The sequence below is a fragment of the Seriola dumerili genome, unplaced genomic scaffold, assembly GCF_002260705.1.
Source record: "Seriola dumerili isolate Sdu_G_001 unplaced genomic scaffold, Sdu_1.0 BDQW01000073.1, whole genome shotgun sequence".
Classification (NCBI taxonomy): Eukaryota; Metazoa; Chordata; class Actinopteri; order Carangiformes; family Carangidae; genus Seriola; species Seriola dumerili.
The window spans coordinates 7,428,120-7,441,131 of record NW_019174328.1 but is presented as its reverse complement, the minus strand read 5'-3'; the positions used below and the strand labels follow the sequence as shown (position 1 = coordinate 7,441,131).

The 13,012-nt window shown below is 40.8% G+C and overlaps 1 protein-coding gene across 1 annotated transcript; it reads right to left on the bottom strand.

The window, feature by feature from the left end:
- Positions 1–96: 96 nt before the first annotated feature.
- oit3 (oncoprotein induced transcript 3) lies at positions 97–9,176 on the bottom strand. The gene is made up of 10 exons (XM_022744015.1): positions 9,149–9,176; positions 8,854–8,889; positions 6,197–6,571; positions 5,961–6,071; positions 4,694–4,816; positions 4,426–4,548; positions 3,397–3,557; positions 2,839–3,251; positions 1,485–1,584; positions 97–1,328 (listed from the first exon to the last, which is right to left on the bottom strand). Exons 1-10 carry the CDS (start codon positions 9,174–9,176, stop codon positions 1,176–1,178), a joined length of 1,623 nt encoding a protein of 540 aa, XP_022599736.1. The 3' UTR covers positions 97–1,175.
- Between the last annotated feature and the right edge of the window lie 3,836 nt (positions 9,177–13,012).

Here is a 13,012-nt window from a genome sequence, read left to right as displayed (position 1 = left end):
CACTGTATATTTATAGGCTTTTTTGTCGAAGAGGAAATACGTCACAAGAGCGCTCTCAAGATTCAGAGCCTGGGACATAAATGGGGAACGCAAATGAACAGTTTCTTAGCTTTTTTATTCGTTGGCATTACTAACAAATATTCAATATCTGAATATGACTTTCAGAGTCTTGCAGAATCTTGCTCATGCATGTTATACTCTCCATAGTTCATTTCATTTTTAGGCCATTTCTAGGCCTCTGTAACTCCATTACCATAAATTATTTTTATGACTCCAAACAAAGTGCCTGATGGGAAGGATATTGTAGTTGGATTAATTTTCTCTAGATACAAAGACACAAGATAATCATTGTTGCGCACACGGTTCATTGTGTTCTGGTATTTAACATTTATCAAACTAGTCTGTTCAAACCTTAAGCCAGTGTATTGTAAAATGTAATGCCTATTATATCTACTATGTTAACGTTTGATGTAAGTTATTTGTTTTTTTTATGAATAAATGCATGACTAATTGCAGTTTAACTGACATGATTAATTCTAGTTTAATTGTCAGAGTGATGAAGCGAGTGCATAATTTCCGGGCACAGCGCACTGATATCTCTTTCCCACCACACTGTAGTGTGTGACATGTTCCACAGCCATTGATTATACTGAGCAAATGAGTCAGAATACATTTATGGATGTTGCACATGTATTTTTCAAGTCAGTGATGGTGTGAAATATAAACCACTTTTATAAATCCACTAAATCTTTAAGCTGTAATCAAGCCTGAGAAATGCCTCAAAGTGTGACCTAGAAAAACATCCTTCATACTGTAGTTGTTACAAATGAACTGTGGCCCCACTGAATGATTTCTAATAGAAATGTCATTCACTTTAATGTCAGTAAATTGTGCTGCCAGGCAAAGTGGCACAGACTTGGATCCATTAACCAGAATTCAACTGATCTACAGCAAAGCGAGAGACACTGGCACTGGCAAAAAGAGGAGTGTGTTTACTCTGCAACTGCATGTATATGTGTATATGTGGGACAGCGCAATGTACTACTCCGTGTGTGTATACCTGCATTTGTTTGCTATTTTAAATACCAAATAAAGAAAAATGTAAATGTGATCCTGGCTTGTGCTGCTGGCCTATTCTCAGTGGGGTTTTTTTTTTCTGGCTCTTAGCATCATAACTAAGGCAGGATGAAGATGGGGCCTCCACTTATTATGTGCTGCTCCTGAGGTTCACTCGTCCGAGCCTCGCGTCGCACACGCCCTCGACAACGCTGAGCACAGCGGGAGTCTCCTGCCCCGCATACTAACACCTGGCAGTGGAGGAACACTTGCTGTAAACAGAGGAAACAAAACTATTTTAAGCAGAGATAGAGAAGATCAACATCATAGGACACTGCTAATTCACATGAATACAGTCTTTACATTATAGTGCTACACACACACACACACACTCACCAGCTGGCTCCCAGCATGCTTCTTTTACTCACTTGATTGTCCTTGCCAATGAACTTGAACACAGGGACCTGGTAGTGCTTCGAGAGCTGGTCCTTCGATGAGTACTGTGTCACTGCTTCGTCAGAGATGCACCTGAATAGGAAGTGAAACAGGGGAAATAGAGTCATAAGTGCAGGCGATATCTTGACACAGTATTCGGTGATCCATATCTATTTCTAACAAGCTAATTCGTCAAGTTTAGCTGCCCCAAGGCCCGGAAACGCCGCTGTATTTTTAATAGGAAATCGTGAAAATAGATTATAGCCCCTGCTCTGTTGGTGTCCACAGAGCAGCAACAAGGACTCTTACTCTGGATTCAGTGAAGAAATGGTTTGCCAAAAGGGAGTGTTCCCCAGAAAATAAGGCTGTTCTGTGTTTCGATTTTTTGACCTAAAACATTCTTGTTTTCTTTCCACATTAATCAGAGCGCGAGGCCAGTGGCATTTTTCATTTGACATTTCCTTGAAGGACTGGAGATTTCCTGTCCTATAACTGTCAAGCAGCTGATGCCGTGGAAACACAGCAGCTGGGTCTGATCCAGCTAACATTTATTATAAGAACTCTTACTGTTGCTGGACTAAATGCAGCTCTGGTATAAATGATAAAATATTAAAAGGACAGAATTCAGCAGTTTTTAGTGCATGAACAAGGCTCTTTAAAGGGTAAGTTCACCCAAATTACAAAAAAGCAGTTTCCTTCTCACTTATGGTGGTACAGTACCACGCAATTTTGTTTTTATTTGCTCGGGTTATAAAATATTATGTAAAAAATTATATTTGAAAAATGTATTAACCACCTGTCTCCAGAAATAGTTTCCCCGTATCATATTTGTATTTGTAGTACGACTTCACTGTTAAGGACTTTTATCGAAACAACTTCCAATAAAAAGAAAAATGTCACTGTGAAAACTGATGACAGTGTGTACTGTGAATAGACTAACAGTATAAACACATTACTAGTGATTTTATTCTTCAATGAAAATGACAGCGCTGTGAGTCCCAAACTAAATTCCTGTTACTATCATTGTACCATTACTACCAGAAATACCAGAGACAGGTATTTTAAAACCGGGCCAAATAAAACTAAATCTATTTGCATGACTAGCATACTAGCATTTTTTTTTTCTTTTTGGTCAACCACAGTGCATGAAATCTATTTACTAAACAAATCTGTAGTAGATGAACTGAGCGTAGCTTTAGTTTCTTTTGTATCACATCATTTGCCAATAGAAGAAAGAAACAGAAACCTATTCATTTAAAAAGTGTGTTCTGTTCTCTGGTTCAAGTGTGGTGTGTCAAGTAGCACAAGATGTGGCTTTAAAACTGATAAAACCTCCAAACTATTCACCCGTCTTTGATGAGGTAATACTTGAGGGCCTGGTCAGCTTTGGGGCCTGGTGTGGCGAAGCAGCTCTCCACCAGTGCAGAGAGGCCCTCCACTCTCTCCTTGGGCTCCACCCCGAAGAACAGGGAGTCCTGCAGGCGGAGCTGGGGCGGGGTGCGGTAGGGCTCTGAGAACTCTGCGTTCTTGAAGAGCTCCAGGAAGAAGGGGAAGACTCCCTCACTGTGGCCCGCCAGCTCCAGGGCTGAGCTGCGCAGACTCGCCTGGTATCCGTCTGACACGTGGTATTCCCTGGGGAACTCACAGGTGACTGGGAGCACTAACTTGCTGGTGCGGACTATCAAGTCTCTGCTGCTACCTGGGCTGCTCCTGGGGAGGCCTGTCACCAGGTTGGTTCCCACAATCTTGTCATCTGTTACCTGAGGGTCAACATTTACTTTATTTTAATAGCTTTTTCAGTGACAACCTCACACAACTTTAATATAGTAATTTCCCCAATCCCTCATCGCAGAGATTAAACCCTGTGCACATTCAGTCTAAAATTTTCAACTCAGTAACTCTGACCTCCACCACTGTGCCGCAGGTTTTGAGGCTGAAGTTGAGGTTGATGTGTGTGCCATTGGAGACGCCTCGACAAGACGAGTTGGACAGGAAGAGCTCCAGTCCTCCTACAAGGTCCTTAGGAACTGACACTGTAATAGAGCTGGAGTCACACTGGACTGGCACTGCAGGAAAGAAAAATGGCTCTAAACAGTATAGAAACAGCATAACAGCATAAAAGCATCCCACAGCTGTGTGATTAGATATAAATTTACCACACAATCTGTATGGAGGCTGGGCATGTGGAAAATAACAGTAAAAGCAAGATGGAGAGGCAGTAAAGAAAGAGTGGGTAATATTCTTGAACACAATATGAATTTTTTTTAAAAAAACATCATCTGTTCATCAGCCTGACACTTGGCTAAATAATGTAAGAATTTGAGTTTGTCAATATTGTCCTTTTTTTCGAGGTACTAGGTTTATCAGTTCCAGCCTCTGGCATTTGGTGCTTTGCTGCTTTTCTCTGTTTTCCATTACTGCAATTTGAAAAGAGCTGAAATTATTTGTCATTTCATTGAACAGTTGATCAAAATAAAAACTGACTAGCACCAGTTTTTATAATCAATTCATTATTAAAGCAGCTTTTCGAGCAAATATGCCAAATATCTACTGGTTCCAGCTTCTCAATTGTGAATATTTTCTGCTTTTTTTGTTTTATGTGACAGTACACTGAACATATTTGAAATTTTGACTGTTGGCACTGGTAAATGGACTGAAAGTAACACATTGTTTTCACCAGTATTGTCTCATTTCCCAGCCAAAAGGTCTGTAGGAAAGAACTAGCCAGTCCTGTTATCTACTGCTAATATGATTGAGGATCTTTATGGTCTGAAGAAATGCATTTTGGTCAAATCTCTTCTATCTAGAGCATCTTTTCAGATTAATGCAAGCATGCACCTGAGTGTCAGCTTGCCTTGCTGTCTGATTGATTATCTATCCTCAGTATCTACCCTTATCTCACACACATACACATACACACATACAAATACACACCCTGACATGTTCGTTTATCCTCTCCCAGTTCCAGTCCTCTTGGGCAGTGGCACTGATAGGAGTCCAGCAGCGAGGAGCAGCCATGGCTGCAGCCTCCATTGTTAGCGTGACAGCCTGCTATCTCTGCACGAGGCAACACAGAGAAAAGGAAAAGATGGAGAACACCATGTGGTTTCATGGTTTCATTATCTCAGGACAGACACTCCAGAACTGTGTTCATATTATAGTAATTATATATATATATATATATATATATATATAGCTATACCTCTGCAGTTGTGCCCATCTTCATCCAGCACGCGGCCCGGCCCACACTCACAGCGCCTGGAGCCTTTGGTGTTAACACACACCTCTGCACAGCCACCGTTGGCCTTCTCACACTCATTCACATCTGAACATGGGATACACAGCACACCTGGGTCAGACATTATAATCAGATGAGTCTTGTTTTAATCGACTGAGTAGCAGAAGGGTGGAGTTATTACCTCGAGGCAATTCACTTAGAGCTTCGCCGAAGAGGACGATAAATCAACTTTAAAGGACTTTAAATCTAAGTTTATAATATAGAAGGGACTGGTAAAGAAATGATGATGGATGAAATAAAAAGAGAGACAAAAATGAGCGTGCAAGAGAGTGAGGAAAGAGAGGGAGTGAGGATGGAGAAATGAGGAAGTCATTTCTGAGACAGGGAAAGGCAGATTTGGTTGATGGGTGAATAATGAGATAATGGCAGTTTTCAAGCTGGCTAGGTTCCTACTGCATGCCTGTCACCCATCATTAGGTGTACCATGCAGTATACCACACACACACACACACACACACACACACACACACACACACACACACACACACACACACACACACACACACATATCCACCTTGAGTGAAGTCAGCAAATACAAGACACAATTGTGTTTCCTCCTGTCAACAGCACTCAGAATATAGTTATAGAAATGAGATCATATGGCCAGAGCAGCAGTCACAGAGTCATGGTGCGCTCGAGCAATGTTTCTGCAGTTGTAAGGGGTACATGTAAAGATTATGGAGTAAATAATGGAATAGAATGTATCATTTGATTTTAAAACTATAAATACCCACATATTTAGTCAGCTATAACACCACACAGTGCTGTGATTCACTAGTGTGAAAACTAGTAAGGTACCTTGGAAAGACGTTAAATTAATGGGAAAATGATTAAAATAGTTATGGATAGGTAGGAGGGGTAAAAAATACTGTTAAAATTTCTGAGGAAAGAAACAAACGGCTTCATTCTATTGGCTTTTGTTGTCTTGCACCATATTTTGAATATCCCTCTAAGTCAAGTAAATAATGGATGTTTGACTAAGAATAGCATAAAAACATGTCTCCAGAAATATGACTGTATTTGTCAAAACAAATCCAGTCTGACTGTGTTGGCTTGTTATTGTTTTCCAGAAACCATTTCCAGCCTATCCGGCTTCCACATTCTCTTTCTTATCTTTGTCTGTCGCATGACTTATCTGTCCCCTCTCTTCCTCCCTCTGTGTCTGTCTCACCCAGGCATGTTTGTCCGTCTGGTCCCAGCACAGTTCCAGGTCCACAGTGACAGTCAGACTCAGGACATCTGGGACCTGTGCAGTCCACCTCATCACAGATATCATAGAAATCTGTGCAACGTACATGCACGTGAACATATTAACACAACAACAGAGATGGAAATGAAAAGTAAATCAGTTATAGGATTTTTTTTTTTTTTAAATAGACTTTTTACATATCAGACATGCTCACTCACGGCCACAGTAAACATGGAAGCAGACTGAGGGTCTTGGCAGACGGTAGACAAAGTATCCCCCAGCGCAGGCCTTCACATCTATGCTGGCGTTCCAGTGGCAGCAGTTGTCATTGAAGCTGGCACACACAGGCAGGCTGACGATGCCTTCATGGGGCTGAGGGTGGCTGCCGTTGAGCCAGATAGGAGCGTGGGTGCCACAGTGATTCTCAGACACGCAGAAGGTTGGCATGGCATCCCCGGCCATGCCAGTGAAGCGGTACCATTCTCCAGACATGTGGCTGTCACACAGGGGCACACCAGACGTCTGGTTGACATGGTAGTCTGTGTTCCTCCAGGGTTCATTCAGGCTGATGTAGGCAGAGCACGGGTCCAGGGCTGAGGCATGTGGGTGGGATGATAAAATGAACAAGACTTTGAATAGGGTCTGAGAGGGCAGTCAAAGTCAGTAACTATCAGTTACTTTTCAGATTAAGACTGTACTTTTACTTTACTTTTAAGCAAAAGATTTCAATACTTTCTCCATCACTGATAAAGGGGAACTGCAATCAAAGTATCAGAAGAAAACATATGAATTATAGCTGACTTCCTCTATGCTTACTCTATCCTCTATGCAGCCATGTGGACAGGTTTTCTTTTATCATTCCAGGTTTTCAGATTTCATCCTCCACAGTCAATCAATCAATATAATAGAGGTGAAATCCAATTATTAAATATAGTAATAATCCAGACCTCTCTGCCATTGGTCTTCGTCAGAGAAATCAGAAATCTCTGCAACCAAAATTATCTGCATGTCAAGATACCACTAGATGTGAGAAAATGTAATTTTAGTGGTATGACGCTTTAGCAGTGATGTTGATTCAAGGTGATACCAATTGTTACTTTGTGAAAGGTCCAAATGTCTTCTCAGCCCATAAACACGCACAAAATCTTTAACCTAGTTCAATGGATTGTATCTATACTGGTCACTGGAGCAAATGTGCTACCATGAAGCAAAGCTTCAAGATAAACTGTAACACAGAGTCAATTTTAATTGAACTAAAAGTCAACAAGCCATCCACAAAAGGCCCTTTATCCAATGAGTTCTGTCAGTGGCGACTCTTCTTCTCACTGCAGCCAGTTGTGCCGAATCAGGAGAACAACTGAACGAGCAGAGTAAACAAAGTGCAGCAACACAATCAATAGTCTCTCCCCTCATCATGCCCTCTCAACAGTGTAATTAAGAGGTAGATGTAAAACAAATAGAAAGGAAGAAGACATGAGGGATGATGGGAGTGGGCAAAGTGGGCGAGAGTGACAGTAAGTGTTAATCACTGAGCATCAGCAGTGATGAAGAAACAGCAGGAGGTTGATCAGCTCAGCAGTAAAGCATCTTCAGTGACAGGTCAGAGCCAGGAAACATGACAGAGGACAACCAGCACGCCACACCTTACTGGAGCAGTAAACACCACTATGACCAGTGCAGCGGTCTTTCCATTTAGCTGGATTGCTCTACATAAAAATATCCATGTTTACGCTTTCCCGTCCATATCTTGAATGAAAATAATTTTCTGTGTGACATCTAATAGAGGCCAAGGTTGACAATAACCATTCCTCTCCTCATAACTGATATCACAAGTAGACATGATTACACACAACACACACAACCATGCACTCCAAGGTATGGTAAGAAAAATTAAAAGACTCCACTTTGGCTCTGTGAAGCTATGAAAATGTGAGTAGGGACTCATTTTGTAGTCCATAAATGATGTCACCACACACATCATTTTCTCCCCCCATCCACTAATGGACCGTCCATCTTGTCACAACCTGCGGCTACAGTTAAAGGAGGAGGATCAATCCATGGCCTGTGCATGGGGCCTGAGACGTACCACTGACCGACTGTGTTCCAGCTCGAGCAGCACAGAGGGGGCAGAGGACGGAGCTGACTCATGCAGTTGTATGTTAATGGAAGCGTTAAATCTTCCAAATGGGGCTCAAATAACTTAATATGGCCATTAAGGGAACGTGGAGCTGCACCTGACCCGAGTCAGCCTCCTGCATGTTATCTATACAGATGAAGATGAAGACCCACACTTAACAACGTCCAACCTTATTGTTCCTCTTAATAAATATTTTATGTTAAAGAATAAAGCTGGCGATATTCTTTTCTTATCTTTAATGAATCCTATGGAAACAACAGAACCAACAATGAACTGATTCTACAAACAAGTACTTCCTGTTTATCTAGAGTCTAATATAGGTATCTTAAAATTCTGTGCCACAGACCCCCATGATTGTCCAGACACCATTAAAACACATCAATGAGACATACCGTTGCACTGGCTGATATGTTACTTCATTAAGATGAACATGGGCGTTGCAGTTTATTTTCAATCCCACATAGGCTACTTATCTTGCTGCCGTAAATACTCAACCAAATGTGTATTAATCCGCAAGGCAAAATAGTCCCCAAGAATTGCACAATTCATCATAATTCATCAATAATATGGCTGTTTTATCCTTTCATCTAAAGTACAACAACAACAACAAACAAAAAAATCACCATAAACACAGATAAGATACAGACTCATTGCTGAACAGTAATGCAAATCTGAATCTTAGTGCAGGAGATACCTGCTTGTTTTGGGTGTAAACAACATGAGAAATGTTACACTCACCTTCACCTGCAACCCCAAGGATCTCCTGCAGCAGACCTGTGATCACCAAAAAAATCATGATATGTTTTTTCACAGTTGGATGAAAGATAAATCCTAGCTCAGTGCGTATGTGTAAGGTGTGTATCTGTGTAGCTCTTCTGGTTCATCTTTAGGAGAGGTCCGTCTTTAATAGGCACCTCTTATCTGTATACGTCATATTGTCATGTCTCTTTCTCACCTTGATCCCCTGACCTTCTTCTCCCTAAATCCAGTAAGACGACCATCCTCCCATTGTTTCAGCCTGAGCAGTCCTCACATCCTCCTCCCTCCATCTCCCCACACATGACCGTAAACTACCCCAAACTATTCCAGCAAAACATGCTGAGAAACAGTGTGGTTGGGGTTTATGATACTTTTACATATCTATGTAGTCTTTCTCTCACCCTTCCTGATTTAAAGGGCAATGAAATACAACCAATTATGTAATCTCCAGCAGCTTTAAACCAATCTGATTAATCTGTAGCAGTGTCGTGTCGGAACATCCTTCCCTTGGAGGCGACGGCTGGGTTTGCACACTTAGGATTTACCTGAGAACAGACAGAGACCCCTCAGCGACACTGTGCCAGTAGAGTGACTATGTTCTCATTTAGCTCATTACTTACTCACCAGTAGAGGCCAGGAAACGTCTAAAGCTTGGCCCTTTTCATTTAGAAGCTGCCCAAACTAACCTCATGCTTGCAGTTTTTATTGCTTATATGTAATTGAAGCAATGGAAGCATTAATCCTCAAGGCTGTTAGAATAAATGAGGTGGAACATGCCATTCTTCTTTTGTGATTACCCCTGGAAATAAGACACTGTTAGGCCTCCTGGCTGCAAGTCTCTACGGCACAGGCAGATTCAATCAGCACTTTATTACACTTCTGCATAACCACGCTGTGTAGAGGGAAGTTGTACAGTATGTGTAATTCTTTATTTTTAATAGTTTCCTCACTTCTCTCTTTTGTTCAACTTTCTTCTAAATTTCATCTTAAGAGAGTTTTCAGAGTTTGGACTTTTGACTAAACTTTCCAGTTATATTTACTGTGTTTACCGCGTTGGTTTTGGTAATTTCACTGCTGTGAAAAGTGTTACAGCATCAGGTTAAAGGATACTGGTAGGTTCGTTTTTCTGAGTGACATATGGGTGGTATTATTGGTCCAGACATATCTCAATGACTACTAAGTGGATTGGACTAAGCTTTCATTGTTCCCAGAGGCTGAAGCCTAATCATTGTTGGTGATTTCTGTACTTTTCCTTTAGCGCCACCATGAGGCATTTAGTGAAACGTCTCAACAACTACTGTGTTATGAAATTTGGAACAGATGTTGATGAATTGCAATTTCATTAAGTGCCGTCATTAGGTCAAAATTTTAATTTGTCCAATGCTTTACTTTATGACCAAATACTTAATAAGATTTTAAGGAAATGATTATAGCCTTTTATTTTTCTATTGTCGCTTTATAAACTTGGAATTTTCAGACTAATATGCAGTTTCAAAAGACCATCATAACCATGTGTTGCTTCATGTATCTACTGTATACACACAGTTTATCCCCACTGGTCTATCTCATAGGATGTCCTGTGCAGGCAGAGCTGGAGGCCAAGGAGAGGAGAGGAGGCGGTCAAGACCTTGAAAAGCTGGTCCTTGTAAATATCTGGAATATGTCCATTAATCACCAAGTCTTCACTTTGAGGAAAAAAAAAAAAAAAAAATGCTACTGGACCACCGGCTCCAAAAACTGGATAAGGATTTTATTGATAATTGAATTACATTTCTCTTTTATACATATTTCATAAATGATACAGGATTTTACATTTTTCTTTTTTGCCAACATTACAGCATCATATGTCAACAGAGGAAAAGAAAAAAAAAAAGACAAGAAAAATAAAATAAAATAAAATAAGAGGTCAGAATGGAGTACAAGTTCATTTCAATCCTATATTCTGCTTCACTCTTTAGGCATTTTAAACATGTCTTATTGTAAGTACACACAAACAAGATATTCAAAACATAACACACATTCAAACCATAGAATAATAATGCAATTTTGGAGAAAAAGGGTGAGGGTGGATGAAATGAGAGGGGGGACGAGAATGGGAGGTGTTCCCCGATAAGTTAACAGAGTGCGCCTGACACTTTTCCTTCAGACTCAGGACTTTCCTTTGGATCCAGGACCATAGTAACTGAGGTCAAGAGGTCATAAAGCCTCCTTTATAGGTGCACCGAGGATGGAGGGTGTTTTTCCATTTATTGGGGAGTATAAATGGCGGGTTTATGGGAGTAAATAAGGTGAAGATGGGACTGGGGTTTGATGGGGTTTGAGCAGTTGGTTGGCTGGGATCAAGTCAGATTTGACAAGGCAGGTTGTAAAGACGCAGCCCTGTCCACTGCCCTTTATAACTAGGAATCTCTACGAACAACGTTCTTAAATTATCTTTGCAGGTTGTTGTGTTTTTTTTTTCCTTTTTTTTGATAAATCATCTTTTTTTATTTTTACATAATTTCCCATGTAAACATACATTCATGCAACACCCTCTTTATAATAAAGTTTCCCTATATTTGATATATTTCATTTTTAAAAAATAAAAGCGAGAGAAAAATAAAGGCAATAAACGGTGGATGGCATGATAAAAAAAAAAAAAGTATGAGGTGATGATGGGGAGAAGTGTTGTGTAGAAACAGCAGAGGGGAGGATTGGACTGCTGACAGGCCTCAACTCTCTCACCTCTCACAGTACGTCTCCAAGTTAACATCGTTTTCACTGTCACCTGTGTGTGTGTGTGTGTGTCGTGGTGTGTGAGAGTGAGGGAAAAATGAATTTAAAGCTAATGACAGCTATGAAGTGGGATGAGGGCGGGATTGATTTTTGCCACTATTGACAGGGATTAGGGGCAAAGTGCTCATGAATATGGGGATTTGAACTTTGCCCCCAGTGCCCTCACCACTGGTCAATACATGGATTCATTAAACACACGTTCACACACACACGCACGCACGCACACACAGCAGGATCAATTTCCACTTCCAAACATTCAAATTTAACCTTCCTTTATATGAGGCGTCATTCCAATTAAGAGCTTAACTTTCTTGATGATCCTATCTCTGCTTTTTACCAAACTGATATATTGTCTATATCATTTAAATCATTAATCATCCAAAAGGCACCATTTCCCTTGGAGATAACGCACACACCAACGCACACAGTAACAGATCAGACCAAATCCTGCTTTGAGATCTGCATGGCTAACTTCTGATTTGATCTAAAATCATGCATTTCAATAAAAACATCTGCAGTTAAACACAAGGATCTCCTCAGTGGGACTCATCCAACTGTTGACACACGAGTCTGTGTGCAGGCACGTCATGTCGTTGTGCTTCCCCTCTGCAGAGGTGATCTACAGCAGTTCAGAGTGAAAATGTTTGGCTCTGAGACCTTTTTTTGTTTTCTTGAGACATAAATGGGAGTGGCGAGAGGGCCACCAATCCTCACCCTGAACAGAAAACTTAAGTGAACCTGAAAAAGGTTTATTCAGTGACCATCCAAAAAAAAAAAAGAAAAAAAAGAAATGGACAACACAAACATATGGCTTCTATAACCTTTGATTTAACCAATCAGGGGGATGAGACTTCAGCTAGATGTGGCAAAGAAAAGCGTCCAATTAAGTACAAAATTGCAATAATGCTCCTACACATTCACAAATTTCTACTGAGGGCATACCACAGCATGCAGTCTACCCTGCCTTGCCATCAAGGGAGCAGGGGGGCATTACAGCAACAGTGGGAGGAGAAAACTCTGGCTTTATTTCAGGATGAAAAAAGCCTCTATGAAACAATGCCATGATGCTTTTTTTTTCAGGGGTAGCCTCTTTTATTTTGTCTATTAGCTCAGAAGAACATGTTGAATCGGGGGATGCTGAACTGCAGGAAATTTACTTAGATTCTGCTCCTCATGTAAACGGCAGCTCTAAGTTTTTAAAGCCATTCAATTCATCAGATATATATTAAACTATAACATGCCTGTAGGTTTGTCTGAGGCAACGGTCTCTGGACATATTAACCCCTTCCTTAGGTGAAGCATTAAGCAGCGATCTTTTAGATCAAGCATGACATTGCTCAAAAACAATCAATTCCAATCAAAG

Excerpts from the sequence above, each read along its gene's own strand:
- oit3 (XM_022744015.1), bottom strand. The coding sequence starts at position 9,176 with ATGTGTGGGGAGATGGAGGGAGGAGGAT. Across the intron at positions 8,890-9,148 it reads GGAGATGGAGGGAGGAGGAT|GTCTGCTGCAGGAGATCCTT; the intron begins GTGAGGACTGCT and ends TGGTGATCACAG. Across the intron at positions 3,558-4,425 it reads GGATAAACGAACATGTCAGG|TGCCAGTCCAGTGTGACTCC; the intron begins GTGTGTATTTGT and ends TCTTTCCTGCAG.